Consider the following 15,103-nt stretch of genomic DNA (forward strand, 5'->3'; position numbering starts at 1 on the left):
CGGTACCCCAATGTGATCACACTCAAACACGACCGACCAGTCATACAAACTCTATCTTTCTGTTGCCCTCGAAAAAAAAGGATGAATAGGTCGATTAATTCACACGCAAGAAAATAAAGATTACATGATGCACCACCACTAAACCGACTGTGTGAAAACGGCGTCCGGCCTCGCGTCTACAACTTCCGCCTTCATATCGCTGGTATGCTCGTGACAATTGTCCAGAATCCACCCAACGACGTCGATTTCTGGGTGGATCGTACAAGTGCTCCAACAAACGCCATCTTACATTGTGTTGGGCGCAATCCGTCGTGAGCGCGTAAGGAACTCGGTCTCGTAAAAGCAGCAACATTTCCAAGTATTGCACTGCGTTGGGGGGTAAATGCATCGTGTTTAGCCTGGTTTGGGTGTGGAGTGGCGGGTTCGTCGCTCGGAGTCTAATTGCGAATGAGCTCTACGTCTTACCTGCCTCCCTCCGTCGTCCGTTATTTCCGTAGCCAGTTGCCGTTGAGTTGAGGCCTCCAAGCAATCCGGAAAAGCTCGTTTCCATCCTGTCGCTTCCCCGCCTTCGCAGCCATGCGCCATTCTGAAACGCAGTATCTCGAAGCACAATTCCGAATCACCCTCAATTGCCACGTCTTCAGTTTGAAGCTCCGGGAACTTGTCGAGTATCCAAGAAACCCCCGCGACATTCCCAGAGGTTGTAGCACGCTCGAGCGTTTTGGTCGTATAATCTAGCTGTCGCGTACGATACAGTTGCTCCATCATCGGCACAGTAGACACATAGTCCACTATATCTGCCCTGCATGGAGCCGTTGTGTTCAAAAGAAGCCAGCGTACTACTGCATCATGATCCTCGCATCCCGCGTTGGTCACCGTTGTCAGTACAGCCTCGCTCCGATTCTTCCACAGCCACTAGACCACCTCCAGCTGGCCGTTTGCTGCGCGGAGTCGAGCGCGTGCGTTGAGCAGCCCTCCTTCCTATGCGCATGAAGCCACTTCACCAGCTTGAGGTATCCGCCGTACGCAGCTTCATCCATCGCATCGGTTGTGCAACCCTCCGTTCGATTCTTGTGCAGCCATCTCACATCCAGGGATCCGTTTGCTGCGGCCCGGTCCATAGCTGCTGCCGAGCAACCAATTGAGGGTATGCGGTGGAGCCACTTGACAATGTGAAGCCATCCCGAGGCGGCTGCTGTGTCCATGGCCTCAGAAGAGTTTTCACGAGGCGAGCACTCGCTCCACCGATTTTCGTACAACCATTGAAATACAGGTAGGTCGCCATTCTCCGCGGCCATCTTGACAACGTTGCAACAGCGCGGCCACCGGGGCTTGCTAGTTCCTGTACGCTGTCGCTTCACTCGTCCGTCATTCTCCTGTATCGTCTGAAATTTTTCTAACATGTCAACGCCGTGAAAATATGGCAGAATCCCAACCTGGCACCACAACACTGCTTTTTCAACCACGTCTTCTGCCGACAGGCTGTTGACAAACGAAAATCGCTCAAGCAGCCACTTGACACAGTCCACACGGCCTTTCTCGACCGCAGATAGCACGGTACCTCCAGAAGGGCCTTCGCCACTTTCTTGGAAGAACTGCTCACAGAGATACTGCATCACCCCAAAGTGAAATTTCTGCGCTGCTTTGTTGACTGTCATTACGATAGGCGCCTCTCCTCTGCGTCCAATTAGTTCACGACCCAGCGGGTGTTCTGCAAGCCATCGCACCATGGCAAGACCTCCACCGGCACTCGCTTCGGATAACGCTAAATCCCACGATGATATCCAGATCTCATGGGTCTCTACAGCAGGGGAGCAAATCGGACAGACGTGCTGAATCAGATCCAGACGACCTCGCCTCGCGAATTCACTCACAACTCGCGAGGCCAGTTGTTGGTGCTGAGGTAACAGCAATCCCTTACACAATAGGGCTTCGATAACCAGAGGCGTGGGGATAATCCAAAGCATTGCCATCTTCTGGAATCATAAACAAAGCCAATGGCGTGTGCTCCGTCGCCAATGCAAGTCGAATGAGACCCCTCATTCCTCAATTTGCAGCGAAGTCGACACTTCGGCTCCGAACGCCAATGCCTCCACTGCTCAAGGCTGTGCAACTCGCTCTTCGCGACCACCACGCTCTCAGTAACCTGGACGGGGTGCAAACAATCGTCACGAGTTTCCTCGGCCCTCCCCCCTTCCTGTCACTTAGTGCCGCCTGCAAGCCTGGATTGGATCTGGGAATCTAGTTGCACTTCGGCTGTGGCCAGAGCGTCCAAGTGGACGATCCACAGTTACTGGAGAGCGGACAGGTACTACCACCGCTATCAGTTCAGCCAGGCACTGTACCAGGCTGCAGAATCAGGAAACGCGGCCATTGTGGAATGGCTGTTCAACCACTTCTCGGGCTGTATCGCCCCAGCTGAAGTGATGGGAGTCGCTGCTCGTAGCGGTCGCCGTGAAATCCTCGAGATGCGGTGGAGAAACGATGCTGGACGGGGTGGCAAATACTTCAAGAAGGCGATGAGCTCAGAAGTTGATACCACATTCTACGAGTGGATGCGAGAGAGACCCGCCAAGGGAAACGCGGTGACGTGGGGAGGGAGATCAATCTGGAATGCCATGAAGGGAGGACACGATGAATTAGCAAAGTGGCTGTACTCGCACGGTCCATATCAGTTTGGGGATGATGAAGTGAGGGTACGTTCCGGGATTTTTTGGCCGCAGGCAACCGATTGGAGCGTTGAATTACTTTAAAAAAATCATAATGACGCATTAGCGTAAAAGAAACAAGAAAAACAAAAATTCAAATATATTTGATCAAGATTACTTTAAGTGCTAAGCTTCAAGACCTTGAGTAATGGCCGCATTGGCGTCCATAATCACTGTCTACTTCGCAGCAAGTTGAAGAATAAAGGGGCACGTTCTCGGATTTTTGGCAATTTGGTGGGATTGATTTACTACTAAAAAAATCCTTATGACGCATTACCGTAAATAATAATTAAAAAAAAATAAACACACACACACACACAAGACACAACAGAGTTAAGGGGAAAGATGCTAGCCACGATTACTCTAGCAAGTGCGAGAGCAGGTCGTCTGGACCCTCCCACAGAAGCGCGAAGTTAGTTTCACCAGGAAACTGGCTCAGTAGCCATCCGATGACGTCCATCTCGTGGGTGGTTTTATCGTTCCCCAAACGAGACTCGACATTCTTCATAATGAAGTCCTTCGTGAAGACAAACGGACAATGTTCGCGCAACAAGAGCAGCATCTCGAACGAGCACCCTTTATACCAGAAATCGACTTTGATTGGCGCCAGGTCGGGAAAGTTGTGTAGGAGCCACGACACGACCCCAACTTTTTCGCGGCGAAAAGCGTTTACGATGGCTTCGTGCGTGAAAACGCCTCGTCCTGTTGCGTGGAGCCATTGCATCATCCTTAGATGTGACGAACTGTCCATCGTCGGTGGTGAGCATTTCGCTGTCGTGTTGAAGAGAAGCCAGCGGACCACTGAAACCTGGTAGTGTTCTACGGCATAGTCAATGGCTTTGGTAGTACAGCCCTCCGTTCGATTAGCCCACAGCCATTGCACGACATTCAGCCTGCCATGCTTTGCAGCGAAATCGATTGCATTTGTCGTACAGCCCTCCGTCCTGTGGGTGTGAAGCCACTTCACCACTTCCAGGTACCCATTTCGCGCTGCGCTGTCCATAGCGTTTGTGGTGCAGCCTTCGGTGCGATTTTCGTGAAGCCATTGGACGACGTCTAAGTATCCTCTGGCTGCTGCGTCGTCCATAACTGCGGTCGAGCAATGCATCGATTTCAGAGAGTGAAGCCATTTCAATACTTTGAGGTGGCCATGGGAGGCGGCTTCATCCATGGTGGCTGTAGATCTTCGGGATGGTAAGCATTCCGTCCAGCGATTCTTGTGCAGCCACTGAACTACAGCAAGATGCCCATTGCTTGCGGCGTTTGCCACTGCACAGGGGCATTGAGGCCACCACGGCATCTTTTCCTTCTCCGTCCGTTGACGTTTGACTTGTCTTGTTTGTGGTTGCGGCAGTGAAATGAACTTTTTCGACATGTTGAGGCCGTGGAAATACTCCAACATCTCCAATTGTCCCCACGCAGCCGCTTCTTCGATAGTATCAATAGGAGAGAGACCCCAAATATGCGTAGTGAGCTCCAATCGCCACTTCACTAAGTCCACACGCCCTTTTCGGATCGCGAGGAGGATTTGATTCCAGTGTTTCCAGGGGTCGGAAGGTTTGAGCTCGCCTTGTCGCCTGATATATTCTGCCACGGGAAACTGGCCTCGTTCCGCTGCCTCACAGACCATATCCAACAGCGAATATTTCATTTTACTTGCGCAAATCTCTCGCCCAACTGTTTGCTCTGCCAGCCACTTCACCATCAGCAAATTTCCACGGCAAGCTGCGGCAAGCATCGCTGCGTGCCAATGGCCAACCCACAGATTCATGTCGATACGTTTGCGATCTGCAGTGTAAAGCTCCCAAACCTGCTGCATCAGATCCAACCGATCTTGCCGGGCAAGAAACAGGATATGCCACGGGTCGATGTCTTCCTCTCGTCGTAGATACTTACACGCGAGCATCCACTCGATGGTCCGGAGGTTGGGATTCTTCCGAGCGTACTCTAGCAGACTCCGACCTCCCGGTACCAACAGCTCGGCCAGCTCCGTGTTTTCGTGCCATAAAGCAGCATTGATGAAACTCGCCACTTCTTCCTCATCGAATGGCCGCGGGGTACTGTTGATCAGCCACTGGGCGAGCTCAAAGTGTTTATATTTGATGGCATTCACCACACAGCACGTGCTCCAGGTGACAGCGTTGCCTTTTATTGGTCGTTGAGGAACCCACTGAAACATCGCAGTCTATCTTCGAGTTCTCGTCGTCTCGGTATTTAAGGTGAGGTCCAAAGCGCCCGGCGTCGTGGTCAAGTAGGCACTTCAAAATGTCGTGAAATCCATTGCGGGCGGCGACTTCCACCACATCCGCAGGTGCGATGCAACCCGAAAAGTGGGTAAAGAGCCACTTGACCAGCTCCAAGTTGCCTTCTTTGGTAGCATAGAGCAACGCCTTCCCGAACTGGTAGCAGTGATAGTAAACATCAGTGCGGAGGTAGTTGTGGGTCGACCATTCTCTCGTCCTGGCGTGAACTGAAGTGCAACTGAAGTCCCAGATCCAGTCTAGTAGCTCGATAGAGTTAAATCTGCAGGCATCGCTGATGGAGAGAAATCGGCCTGGTCTGAGGAAAGTGGTGATGAGCTGGTTGACGTGGGGGAGACCGGCGATGGCCGAGTGAAGTAGGGACACGATAGTTAGCGAGAACCCCATCGTCTGAAGCTTGGCTGGAGACACGTGTCTGGCTGGCTGCAAGTGGACGAATGAGCTGTGCAATCGCGGAACTCGAAAAAATAGAAGCTTGATAATTTGTCATTACCTTTTTGTGGTAAATAGTTCGAACTACTAGTACGCTAGCTGAAGATAGTTTTCTTACACATTGTTTGGGTTTACCGCACGCTGCAGTCGATGCATTAATTAGCTTTGGGTCGTGTTGAATCCATTTCGTGGGAAGGAATATATCGGCGTCACGCCGCCGGCGTGTAAAAGGTTCGTAATACCCAGCTCGGAAAACGTGCCAGAAAAGTGTCGTAGGATCGTTGCCATCGAGTTGGTGAGCCAACGCGAATAACGATCTATAGTTTTGAGGCTGCAATACGGACTGCAGGAAGTGAAAGAACTAAAAAAAGTCTGAAAGAAATCGAGGTACAGTACAACGAAAAAAGTAAGAATAAGCAAGACAATTCATGCAGGCGAAAACGGGCATTGCTGATCTACGCATTGGACTTTGAAGGTAAAAGTATGGGCCGCCTTGATGAAAAGGAGATACTACACATGAGCACCTGTGACATCATACATGTACTTACGAAGTGAAACATCCAATAATCAGAACTTTCATGATGCTATAGTTGGTATGATGATGAAATGCATCGGAATCGATAATATCAAACGAACATCAAGCATCCCGGAATCCTACCATCATAGTCAAGCCTTTTCGATCTGCTAAAACTCTACCATCGCCATTATCGACTGCAATATCCTAACTAAGATGTCTTGAAGGTTGTATTACGTGGGCTAAACAGATAGAAACATACTACAGTGTTGGCTAGATCCGCGCCAACAATGGGTACGGTAGATGTGCTGAACCTTGTCGAGAACATTAGCATAGCTGTCATGAATGTAAACTCTTCTACCTGCATCAAGGTGCTACCTCGATATGAATCTTAGCTCGAAATCATTTTAAGAGTCCCCGAGGTAGAAAAGAACTCGAAAGGAATTGTAGATTGCCGATTATCGAGGATCAAGCACCCTATTGGACCTCCTGTATATCAAACGCATATAATTATGCACCTAGACTTCACCAGAAAACGATATCACAGCGTGTCTGCAAAAAAGCACGTCTGGTCTCTCCTCTAAAAGCATTTCCTTAAAGTCCCCGGTTTCAGCCGGAAATTCGTTCAGAAGCCATCCGACGACGTTCATTTGGTTCGCTGATCTGTTAGATTCCATCGCAAAGTCCAGATTTTCCTTGATGAAGCCCCGCTTGAAGACTCGCGGGTAGTGCTCGCGCAAGTACAGCAGCATCTCGAAAGGACACCCCAAGTAGCATACACGGGCTCTTGTAGGCCTCAGTTCGGGGAAATTCTGCTGGATCCAGGACGCGACCCGAACGTTTCCCATATAAATTGCCTCCTCGATGCATATCCGCGTGGGTGTATCAGTCTACCTATAATAACAACGTATGAATCAGGTGTATCAATCTACCGTTAATAACAACGTATGAATGGTACTTATGTTGCTTGCAAAATAGCCAGCAAATCGGGGAGCGTGAAAGAGGAAATAAAGCGCTAGAATTTGCAAGCGGCTTTGTACTCAAATTCCACAAGTGGGGACGTCGTCCAAAACTCTGTGGTCAGCATAATTTTGGGGGTCGACCCCTAAAGCAACATGAGCGCAGCGACCGTGATGCTCCGCTAGTTACTAAAAGCTAATAATGACCCATTAGCTGTTGTTGACAAATAGCTCGAGCTACCCTGTTGCTGGGATCGTTAGCATCGAGTTGGTGGAGCTAACACGCTCAATGGTCCATAAATTTTAAGATTTCAATGATGAATGCTGGCGGTGAAATAGCTAATAAAGCCGTCTGGGAGAAAACGAGGTAAAGTACGACAAGAAAAAAAGAAACAAGACAATTGATAAGCGACTCATTCCATTTGCCTCCACTACGGGAGCTGCTCACCTAGAACCGACCGTGGGCAGCGAACCACCTGTGGTAACTGTTGTAAAACCGATGGACCACCGCAGGGGCGCGTCCGCTTTTAATGCCCAGGTGGACGGCGATAGTCTGCGGTGTAACGCGAAGCTTTGCGAGGAGCTCATACAGGACGTTCTTGGTGTAGCTACCGATGAATGCCCTCTCTTCTCCACCTGCAGCGACATCACGGGCGTCAGGGGCCGTCTTGACCTCTTGCCTCAGGAGGGGCTTGGTGTCGTGAGCTTGAGTGACAGAGTCCGTCGCGGGAACTGACTCCAAGCTTCTTTCGCTGTCGGTGACATGGAGATAAGTTGTAACCGCGGCAAGCACAACCAGCAATAGACCGTATCGGACAAGAGCCGCCATGGTCTCTGCTTGAAGCGGCGACGACCGAGGAGGGTGAAGTGGCTGCTGTAAGCGCTTGTTGGGAGAATAAAGAGTGGATGGAGTGGTGAGAGAGGGGGGCTGCGTACAATCTTGGTCCTGCATCACCAGCCCATTTCGGGGCAAATGCAAAGCTCATATGGTATCATCTGGCCTACAGTAGATGAGGTTCAGATTCTTCCGCAGGAAGATGTACAGTTCGATTGTGACTTCAGATTTGCATTGAGGGTTCAGGAAGTTTTTGTACCTCACGATCTCATCGAGCTAGTAGTTTGATATTTAATGAGACGTTGACCCACGCACATTTATATGGACTACTGTAAGGAATGCGTCTCTAAGGCTGCCTTTCCAATAGTTTCTTGCAGACAGTGTCGCTTAGTGCAGCGCCACTGCACTTGAAGCTCAGCTTCTATTCCGTCGTTGCTAAAGCTCCCGTAATGGGGACCCTTTGCGCTTCAAGCGGCTAAATCTCCGTCGGCCGGCATACCTAGCGAATACTGGCGACTCCTACTGTGGACGGGGTCAGAAGCTCGAATCTGTCGCCGTCACTTTAGCTTTCCCATGCGTCTACGAGCGCCAGATCCGACTGACTATCAAAACCCTCCTTACTATCACTATTGTAATTGCTGACGAGCAGCTACTGTGTAGTCTCTACAACTGCAGCTCCATATCACTATTGTAATTGCTCTCGAGCAGCTACTGTGTAGTCTCTACAACTGCAGCTCCATCGTAGCGTAGAGGATGGCCTAGCTCTCGCGTAGAATTATTGCCAAGGACAGGTAAGATGCCTTGCACTTGAACACCTTTCTTGGTGGGATTTATCTTGCATTTGCCAATGTGTTGCCGATTTGGGTAGACGCTTAGTGCTTGTAATCCACACTTAGATCCACAACCACATTCTGTAATTGATGTCTACTCAACTTAGGTGGATGTCAACTTCGTCACGAGCATTGTTGGTGGAGCAAGTGGCCACACATTTTTGAATGTATTGCTTGCTCTCACCAACTGTTAATGAGGCAGTTTGTATTTGTTTTGTAATACCAGTCCGTTCCAAATCTATTGATATGTACCACTATTTAGCTTGTTCCTAAACTATAAGAAAATACTAGTACTAGTTTCACTATGGCCAGAATCTGCAGATCGATCGAGTGGAGGCAGAAATGAGGCAGTAGTAACAGAGCACTTGATGCACCGTGGAAGTCGTCCCTCCCGCGCAAGCTTCGACTTCGACATGTGTCGAATCTTGAATGTGTTGTCACCACCAGCACAACACAATCGTTCATCACGCATTGGAGCGTCAAGAAGCCCGCGTCCAGTGTTGCCGGCGGCAGCTCGTCCAGCGCCACCTTCCCGTTGGCCACCAGGTCGTCGAGGGTGTTTCACCTTGCAGAGATAGAAGAGTTTTTCATCCACGTGGACTACATCTTCCATGTCACTGAAATGATGCGTTGCTGCACTTACGTGCCCCACACTAAATGCAATCCTCGACTTCTTGTTGTCGTCCGACAGCATGGGCTTGGCAACGGACGTCTCCACACGGAGCTTCCCGATGCTCACCTGTCGGAACAGCGTAGTTGGTGGGAGGAAACAGGCTTGGGCGGCTGCACGGATGGTGCTCCGGCGCTGTGGATCGACCGCGTGGAGGCGCTCCAGCTCGCGGGAGCGGTCGACACGTCTGCGCCCAGTGCTGCGCATTCTTGTGGGCGATGCGTACACCCCGGTGCGTTGAAAGTTGCCCAGGGCCCGACGCCAGACACGGCTGATGGTCTGAGCGCTGACCGCGAAGGTGTCTGCAGCAGCAGACAGCGCACCACGCGGTAGGGCGCCGACTGTCGCTCGGTTGAGGAGGGCCGACACCACGAGGGCACGTTCCGCGTCCGAAAGGTGCTTGGTCTTGGGGTGCGAGGTCTTGTTGGGGTGCGACATCGAGTAGCTTGTTGGGTTTGGTAGGTGGGTGCTTGGTCGGGGGGGGGGGGGGGCGAAATCGTTAATGGCAGTGGTGGCTTCTTCATCGGTGAAAGCATCATTGGAGCTTAAGCGCTTCCCCTGGCGCCAATTTTTCGAGCTGTGCGGAGCTCTGCACACCAGTCAAACCGCTATGAGCAGGCGGTTGCATTACTACCAAGCACACGGGCATACTACTATTTTTAACCAATTGCGAGCCAAACGTGCTCAAACCTCCAGTAGATCTGGAACGGACTGGTATTGCCTCATGGTAGCAGCTTGCATATCCCCTCTAACCCCGTATTCTGTATCCTACAGAATAAGCATTGTCACAGGACATAATATCCAGCAAACTTGTCCTCTCTTTCGAACTTCGCATATGGATGTTTGTATAGTCGGTATTGTGCACATCTTCCTGTTAGATTAGCGATGGGAAGATAAACGGGGTTTATTCCGCGGTAATAGACGGACGAGTATAAACCACCAACAGGTTTGAAAATTCGGGTGGAAGCCTAAAACCGCCGCGTGTCAGCCACTCGTACTTTCCTTCATTCCGAAACTGCGCTGTTCAAGACGTCGCAATGCAAGCTTTGTTGGGGCCCGTCGAGCGCGCCCAAGTGGCCAAGGACCATGGCCGAAGACGATCATGATGAGCGCCATTGTGATCTACAGGTAAGCGAGAGCGTGTACTTTGCTCTGTAACATTGTACTAGTGGTATATTGATTCTACGTTGCGATGTTGATTACCAGACCTGGTGATCCGGCCTAGACGACGCTATGAGCTCTCGCGTGTGGCCCGGTTGACAGATCGATTGCGGAGTCAGCGCACAACCTCATCGGTTCCTACGAAGCCGGCTACAGCCGGGTCTACCGCTATATAGTAGCTGATGCAGTGGCTACTCAAGAGGCTACAGAAGAAGCGCTCCTCATGGTGTGGCTACACCGGAGACTACAGAAGAAGCGGTAGATGCTACGACGGATGCTACAGAAGAAGCTCTCCGCGTGATGAGGTTACACCGGAGATCACAGAAGAAGGGACAGAGGCTACGACGGAGGCTACCGATGAAAGCGGCAGGAATGGAGCGGCAGTGCCGGAGGCTACAGAGCAAAGCGGAGGCTGCCAAAATGGCGAAGATGACCCACGGCTGGCGCGAACATTGAAGAGCGTGCGCATGTAAAGGAAGAAGTAGACGTTGGCATGAATATCATATATTGTCCTGTTTCGTACAAGAGGAACCGTGTGTAGTGCGTGTCATTACGGGCTATTGAGCATGCAAGCACCCTGGTGTTGTTAGAGAGACAATCGTAACAAACTTGTTAGGTGGGCTAAAGAAATCTAATGCTGCGCTAATGTCAAGCACAAGGAGGAATTCGCCCAGTTCCTCCTCACTACGTCAGTTAGGAACAGGGCGATTTCTTCCTCCGCGTTTATCGCGACGTGCCGAAGATGGGTGGCTTGAGCCGAAGTATGCTGCCTTAGCAGCCTTGCAAGGTATTACCATGTAGCAGGTTTTGAGCGTGCTCTACGCTCGCCACGACCAATAAAAGCTCTCCATTTCGGCATATGGTGGATACATTGAGCATGTTTTGTTCACTTTCGTAGCTGTTCTGTGCACAATGTACCCAGCGCTTGACCGCAAGATGCGAAAGGGTTTCCAACATCAAATCTTTGACAGGTTTTGAAGTATACTTTAATCAAGTCTAATGCTTATTCTGTAGGATACAGAATAAGGTCTGGGGCTAGAAGGCATATTCTGGAAAACCGCAGCAAGATGATTGCGATGCAGGTAAGCATAGATTTGAATCTTTGATATTCAGGAGATGTACCGTATTAGGCACACTACATTATGGTGAGTGACCGCTACTGTACACTACAACCGTTGTTTAGCAGCTACGTACGTGACCGGCGACTTGATACGTAGTGGACCGATGAGGATTGTCCGAAAGTCGCTCTTATTCAGCAACGTCAAGCAATGATGCTAAGAGCGTGGAAATAGTGTGCGGTTGGTCCGAACATGTATTTAACGCCAGACTGAGTATGTGTGGTTTGATTTTAAGAGTTATTCACCGTCGTGAAGCGAGTGAAACTGCAATAATATAACGATATATGGGTCCGTAAGTGAGCCCCGCTTTATCATCCTTTCAGAAGCACGGTAATTCTAAAAATACGTTGTGAAAAACACGTAGCGCTGATACGTGGTTTTGACAACGGGTTTTCCGTAGTGGTCGGCTGTTCAGCGATACGAAAAATCAAAAAACCGTGGCAAAACTACGGAGCACTCGGCTTCTAACAGACGGCACATGCGCCCACGACCAACTATTTGAGACGGTTTCAAACGAAAAAATGCTTACGAACCTAAGTACGAATCGCGATTTAACCGCATCAATCGAAAGAGGCGTGTCTTGTGCTTCGTTTAAGCTATCGAATGCTTTGAAATGTTAAGAACTCGCGGAGTGACATCGGTCTAGAAAAATTATCTCCATTTTCGGACCCCCTAAACTCACGATTTTATTTGGGGCGTGTGACTCAATATTTTTTCAATTTTAACGTATTGCATATTATCGGAAAGCTCGCGCTAAAATCAAGCAACTCAGAGTGTTTTACGCTTTTTACGTGTGCTTTTCACTTTCGAAAGTTTGATGTCCGGTTATTTCCGAAAAAGGATTGGTCAACTTCAAATGCGATTATCTCGATAACTCCAAATGGCGCCTGAGCATCATTTCGTTTGAAACCACGACAAATTTTGTCATCCAGGCCCCCCCCCCCACCCTTACGAAGAAGCATAGGCATGCTGCTCCCGTACGTATATTTCGGTTTGATTACCCCGTAGCGGACCCCCCTCTCACGGCTTGACGGGATCGAAAAACACGTCGTTACATGGTGGTTGGCAGACCATTATCCAGAATCACCCAAGAAAACATAGCCCATAGTTCAGCAGCTCTTGCTGTCATTTTTTCACATTACAGCTTAACATTTTCTTTTCAATGGAAACAGCTTTTATCTGACTCATATTTTTTATTGAGCGTTGGGATTCTTTATTGAAGCTGTTTGCGCAAGTCGGTACGACATTATGCCAAAGACTTCGGTAGCACGTTCTCAAGCTTGTGCACTGTTTTGGCAGTATTGAAATTGATGCCCCCCCCACGAAAGTGCAACTTATCACACAACATTCTCACTCCTTTTGTCAAACTTTTGACCCCAGAGGAAGCTACATGTAAAATATCGTTATCTCTTCTTGCATGACTGCATTTTGGATTTCTACATAGTAGAGGACGTGTTTTTGGCAAAAACCCATAGCGAAAAACACGTAGCGATCCGATCTACATTGCATTTTTGGCTGAACCAGCAAGTCAGGGTTATCGAGTCTTTTTCCTGATAGACGTTCCCTTAAGTTTTCCACGAAACTCAAGTCAAGCTTGTCGTCGGCTCGCGCGTGCAGGAAAAGTAGCACCTCGAGCGTGTTTGCTGAATACCACGAGCCGTTCACAGTAACGAGCTCCTTGTGAGATGCCAAATAGTCTCCAATTTTGTATCCCGGAAGGCGTTCGTGCAGCCAATACGCAACACGCAAGTAATGGCTCTGTCAATTGACATGTCTGTGTGAGGCTTGGAACAGTGTTCGTAGAGCCACTTGACCGTTTCGAGGTGGCCGTGTTCCGCAGCCCTGTAAATCGTATCACTACGGCACTTCTCAGCACAAGTATAGTGCAGCCACTGTATAACGTCCAAGTGGCCGCTTCTCGCTGCCCAATTCATTGCGCGGTCTGTGCATCCCTCGGACCGGTTCGCGTGAAGCCACTTCACCACTTCTAAATGACCGTGGGTCGCTGCAGTGTCCATAGTATCGGCCTTGCACTTTAGCTCGAGATTCGCTTGAAACCACTTAGTACATCTAAATGGCCACCTCTTGCAGCCCAGTACATGGGGTCCCTCGCGGAAGACCACCACGAATCCGCTCGATAAACCCGCCTTCTCTTGGCTCCATTACCCTCATATGCGGTTGCTGGGTGCACCTCATGGAACAGCTTTAAAATCTCGAGGTGGCCGTACTCGGCACAATTATCAATCCGTGTTGACATGGAGTCATCTTCAAATGAGTGATTACTCAGCAGCCACTTGACAATGCTCGTTTGGCCTCCTTCGATGGCATGACGCATAGCATCATAGATGCCACAGGCAAAGCCTTGCTTATAGAGGTAATCCAGCGCATCCAGATGGCCTCTCTTCACCGCAACAGCAAAAAAAATCACTCGTCGATTGGAGGCTCCATATATGGTTGAATGCTTCTCTTCCCAAAGAGTGCTCCAGAAGCCACTGCAGCATCGAAGTGTTCCCACATGTGCCAGCTTCATAAAGAGCGCGGACCCAATGAGGTTTCCAATGCTTGCAATCCTCCGGGAGCGGAGAATGAAGTAGCACGACTTGCTGCGCCAGATCCAAGTGTCCACTGCGTCCCAGAGCTGGCAGTGTGGACGGAGCAAGCTTTTCATTTCGTCGCAAATATCCACACTCCAGCATCCACTCAATCACTTCGACTCTTGGGCAACCAACAGCGTAGTCTAGCAAGCATCTACTAATGGGAAGCAACCGTTCTGCAAGACGTGAGTCGCCGATATTTAACGCGTGTTGGATGGCAATATCTCGATCGAAGTCGTCCAGAGGAATCCTTTCGTTCAAATACTCAACGAACCCTCCGTTCTCAGTGGCTTTCCTTATTGCAGTTCCCGACAAATAGGCAGGGTTTCCTGCCGATACAACGACTTCGCTCGTTAAAATAGGAGCCCCATGTGAGTAGCGTGACGGCGACGTGTGTGCCGACAGGCAGCGCACCACACGAAGATAACCCTTCTTCTTCGCTCCATCGGCCACACTTGCGGGGGCTTAACATCCAGGAAAGTGCGCGAAAATCCACTCCACCATCCGTAAATCCCCTCGGGTAGCCGCTGCTTCCAGTGCCTTGGCGAACTGCCACTTGAGGTAATGCTGATCCGATCGCAAGAAGTTAGCGAGAGACCATCCGGGCGTTCTGTCGGCTTCACGAGTGCAACTCGCTTCCCAAATCCACTCCAACAGCGTGATAGACCCAAATTTGCACGCGTCACTGAGCGAGAGGAACGGCGATGGGCCCAGGAAATCGGTGATAACACGGGTACTCTGCTCCAGGGCTGCGTTGGCATGGTGGTAGCGCAGCACGAGATTCACGATAGCGAGCATGGTTTCACTCCCACGAGGTCTACGAAGAAAAAAAAGAAAACCGAGCTAGGGTGAAAGTGTGAAAGTGCAGGCGATAGTCGCACTCCACTCCTTTCAATCAAAACGACGGTACTCGCAGCATTCGTATAGGCAGCAACACATCAACATTGTATGTGTACGTACATCGAGTCAGTGACGCAACTCGTTTGTCTTGTTCTTGCTGTTAACATGCACTTTCGTATAA

At 50.0% G+C, this 15,103-nt stretch overlaps 6 protein-coding genes across 6 annotated transcripts; 1 reads left to right on the top strand and 5 right to left on the bottom strand.

Moving 5' to 3' along the window:
- Window positions 1–881: 881 nt before the first annotated feature.
- On the bottom strand, window positions 882–1,730 carry PHYSODRAFT_342319 (hypothetical protein; the record flags this gene model as incomplete). The annotated part of the gene is made up of 1 exon (XM_009540884.1): window positions 882–1,730. One exon carries the CDS (start codon window positions 1,728–1,730, stop codon window positions 882–884), a length of 849 nt encoding a protein of 282 aa, XP_009539179.1.
- Window positions 1,731–1,777: 47 nt separating this feature from the next.
- Window positions 1,778–2,838, top strand: PHYSODRAFT_307761 (hypothetical protein; the record flags this gene model as incomplete). Its single annotated transcript, XM_009540882.1, has 3 exons — window positions 1,778–1,903; window positions 2,058–2,696; window positions 2,776–2,838. The coding sequence occupies 3 exons, from the start codon at window positions 1,778–1,780 to the stop codon at window positions 2,836–2,838; spliced, it is 828 nt and encodes a 275-aa protein (XP_009539177.1).
- Window positions 2,839–3,066: 228 nt separating this feature from the next.
- PHYSODRAFT_307762 (hypothetical protein) lies at window positions 3,067–5,356 on the bottom strand (the record flags this gene model as incomplete). The annotated part of the gene is made up of 3 exons (XM_009540881.1): window positions 3,067–3,410; window positions 4,032–4,853; window positions 4,876–5,356. 3 exons carry the CDS (start codon window positions 5,354–5,356, stop codon window positions 3,067–3,069), a joined length of 1,647 nt encoding a protein of 548 aa, XP_009539176.1.
- A 1,966-nt stretch (window positions 5,357–7,322) lies between these two features.
- Window positions 7,323–7,703, bottom strand: PHYSODRAFT_307763 (hypothetical protein; the record flags this gene model as incomplete). Its single annotated transcript, XM_009540739.1, has 1 exon — window positions 7,323–7,703. The coding sequence occupies one exon, from the start codon at window positions 7,701–7,703 to the stop codon at window positions 7,323–7,325; it is 381 nt and encodes a 126-aa protein (XP_009539034.1).
- Window positions 7,704–13,275: 5,572 nt separating this feature from the next.
- Window positions 13,276–13,901, bottom strand: PHYSODRAFT_367487 (hypothetical protein; the record flags this gene model as incomplete). The annotated part of the gene is made up of 2 exons (XM_009540740.1): window positions 13,276–13,558; window positions 13,690–13,901. Coding segments are annotated over 2 exons (495 nt in total), but the record flags the coding sequence as incomplete, so codon positions are not given.
- Window positions 13,902–14,547: 646 nt separating this feature from the next.
- Window positions 14,548–14,880, bottom strand: PHYSODRAFT_342321 (hypothetical protein; the record flags this gene model as incomplete). Its single annotated transcript, XM_009540741.1, has 1 exon — window positions 14,548–14,880. The coding sequence occupies one exon, from the start codon at window positions 14,878–14,880 to the stop codon at window positions 14,548–14,550; it is 333 nt and encodes a 110-aa protein (XP_009539036.1).
- Window positions 14,881–15,103: the final 223 nt, after the last annotated feature.

This window comes from Phytophthora sojae, assembly GCF_000149755.1.
Source record: "Phytophthora sojae unplaced genomic scaffold PHYSOscaffold_16, whole genome shotgun sequence".
Lineage (NCBI taxonomy): Eukaryota > Oomycota > Peronosporomycetes > Peronosporales > Peronosporaceae > Phytophthora > Phytophthora sojae.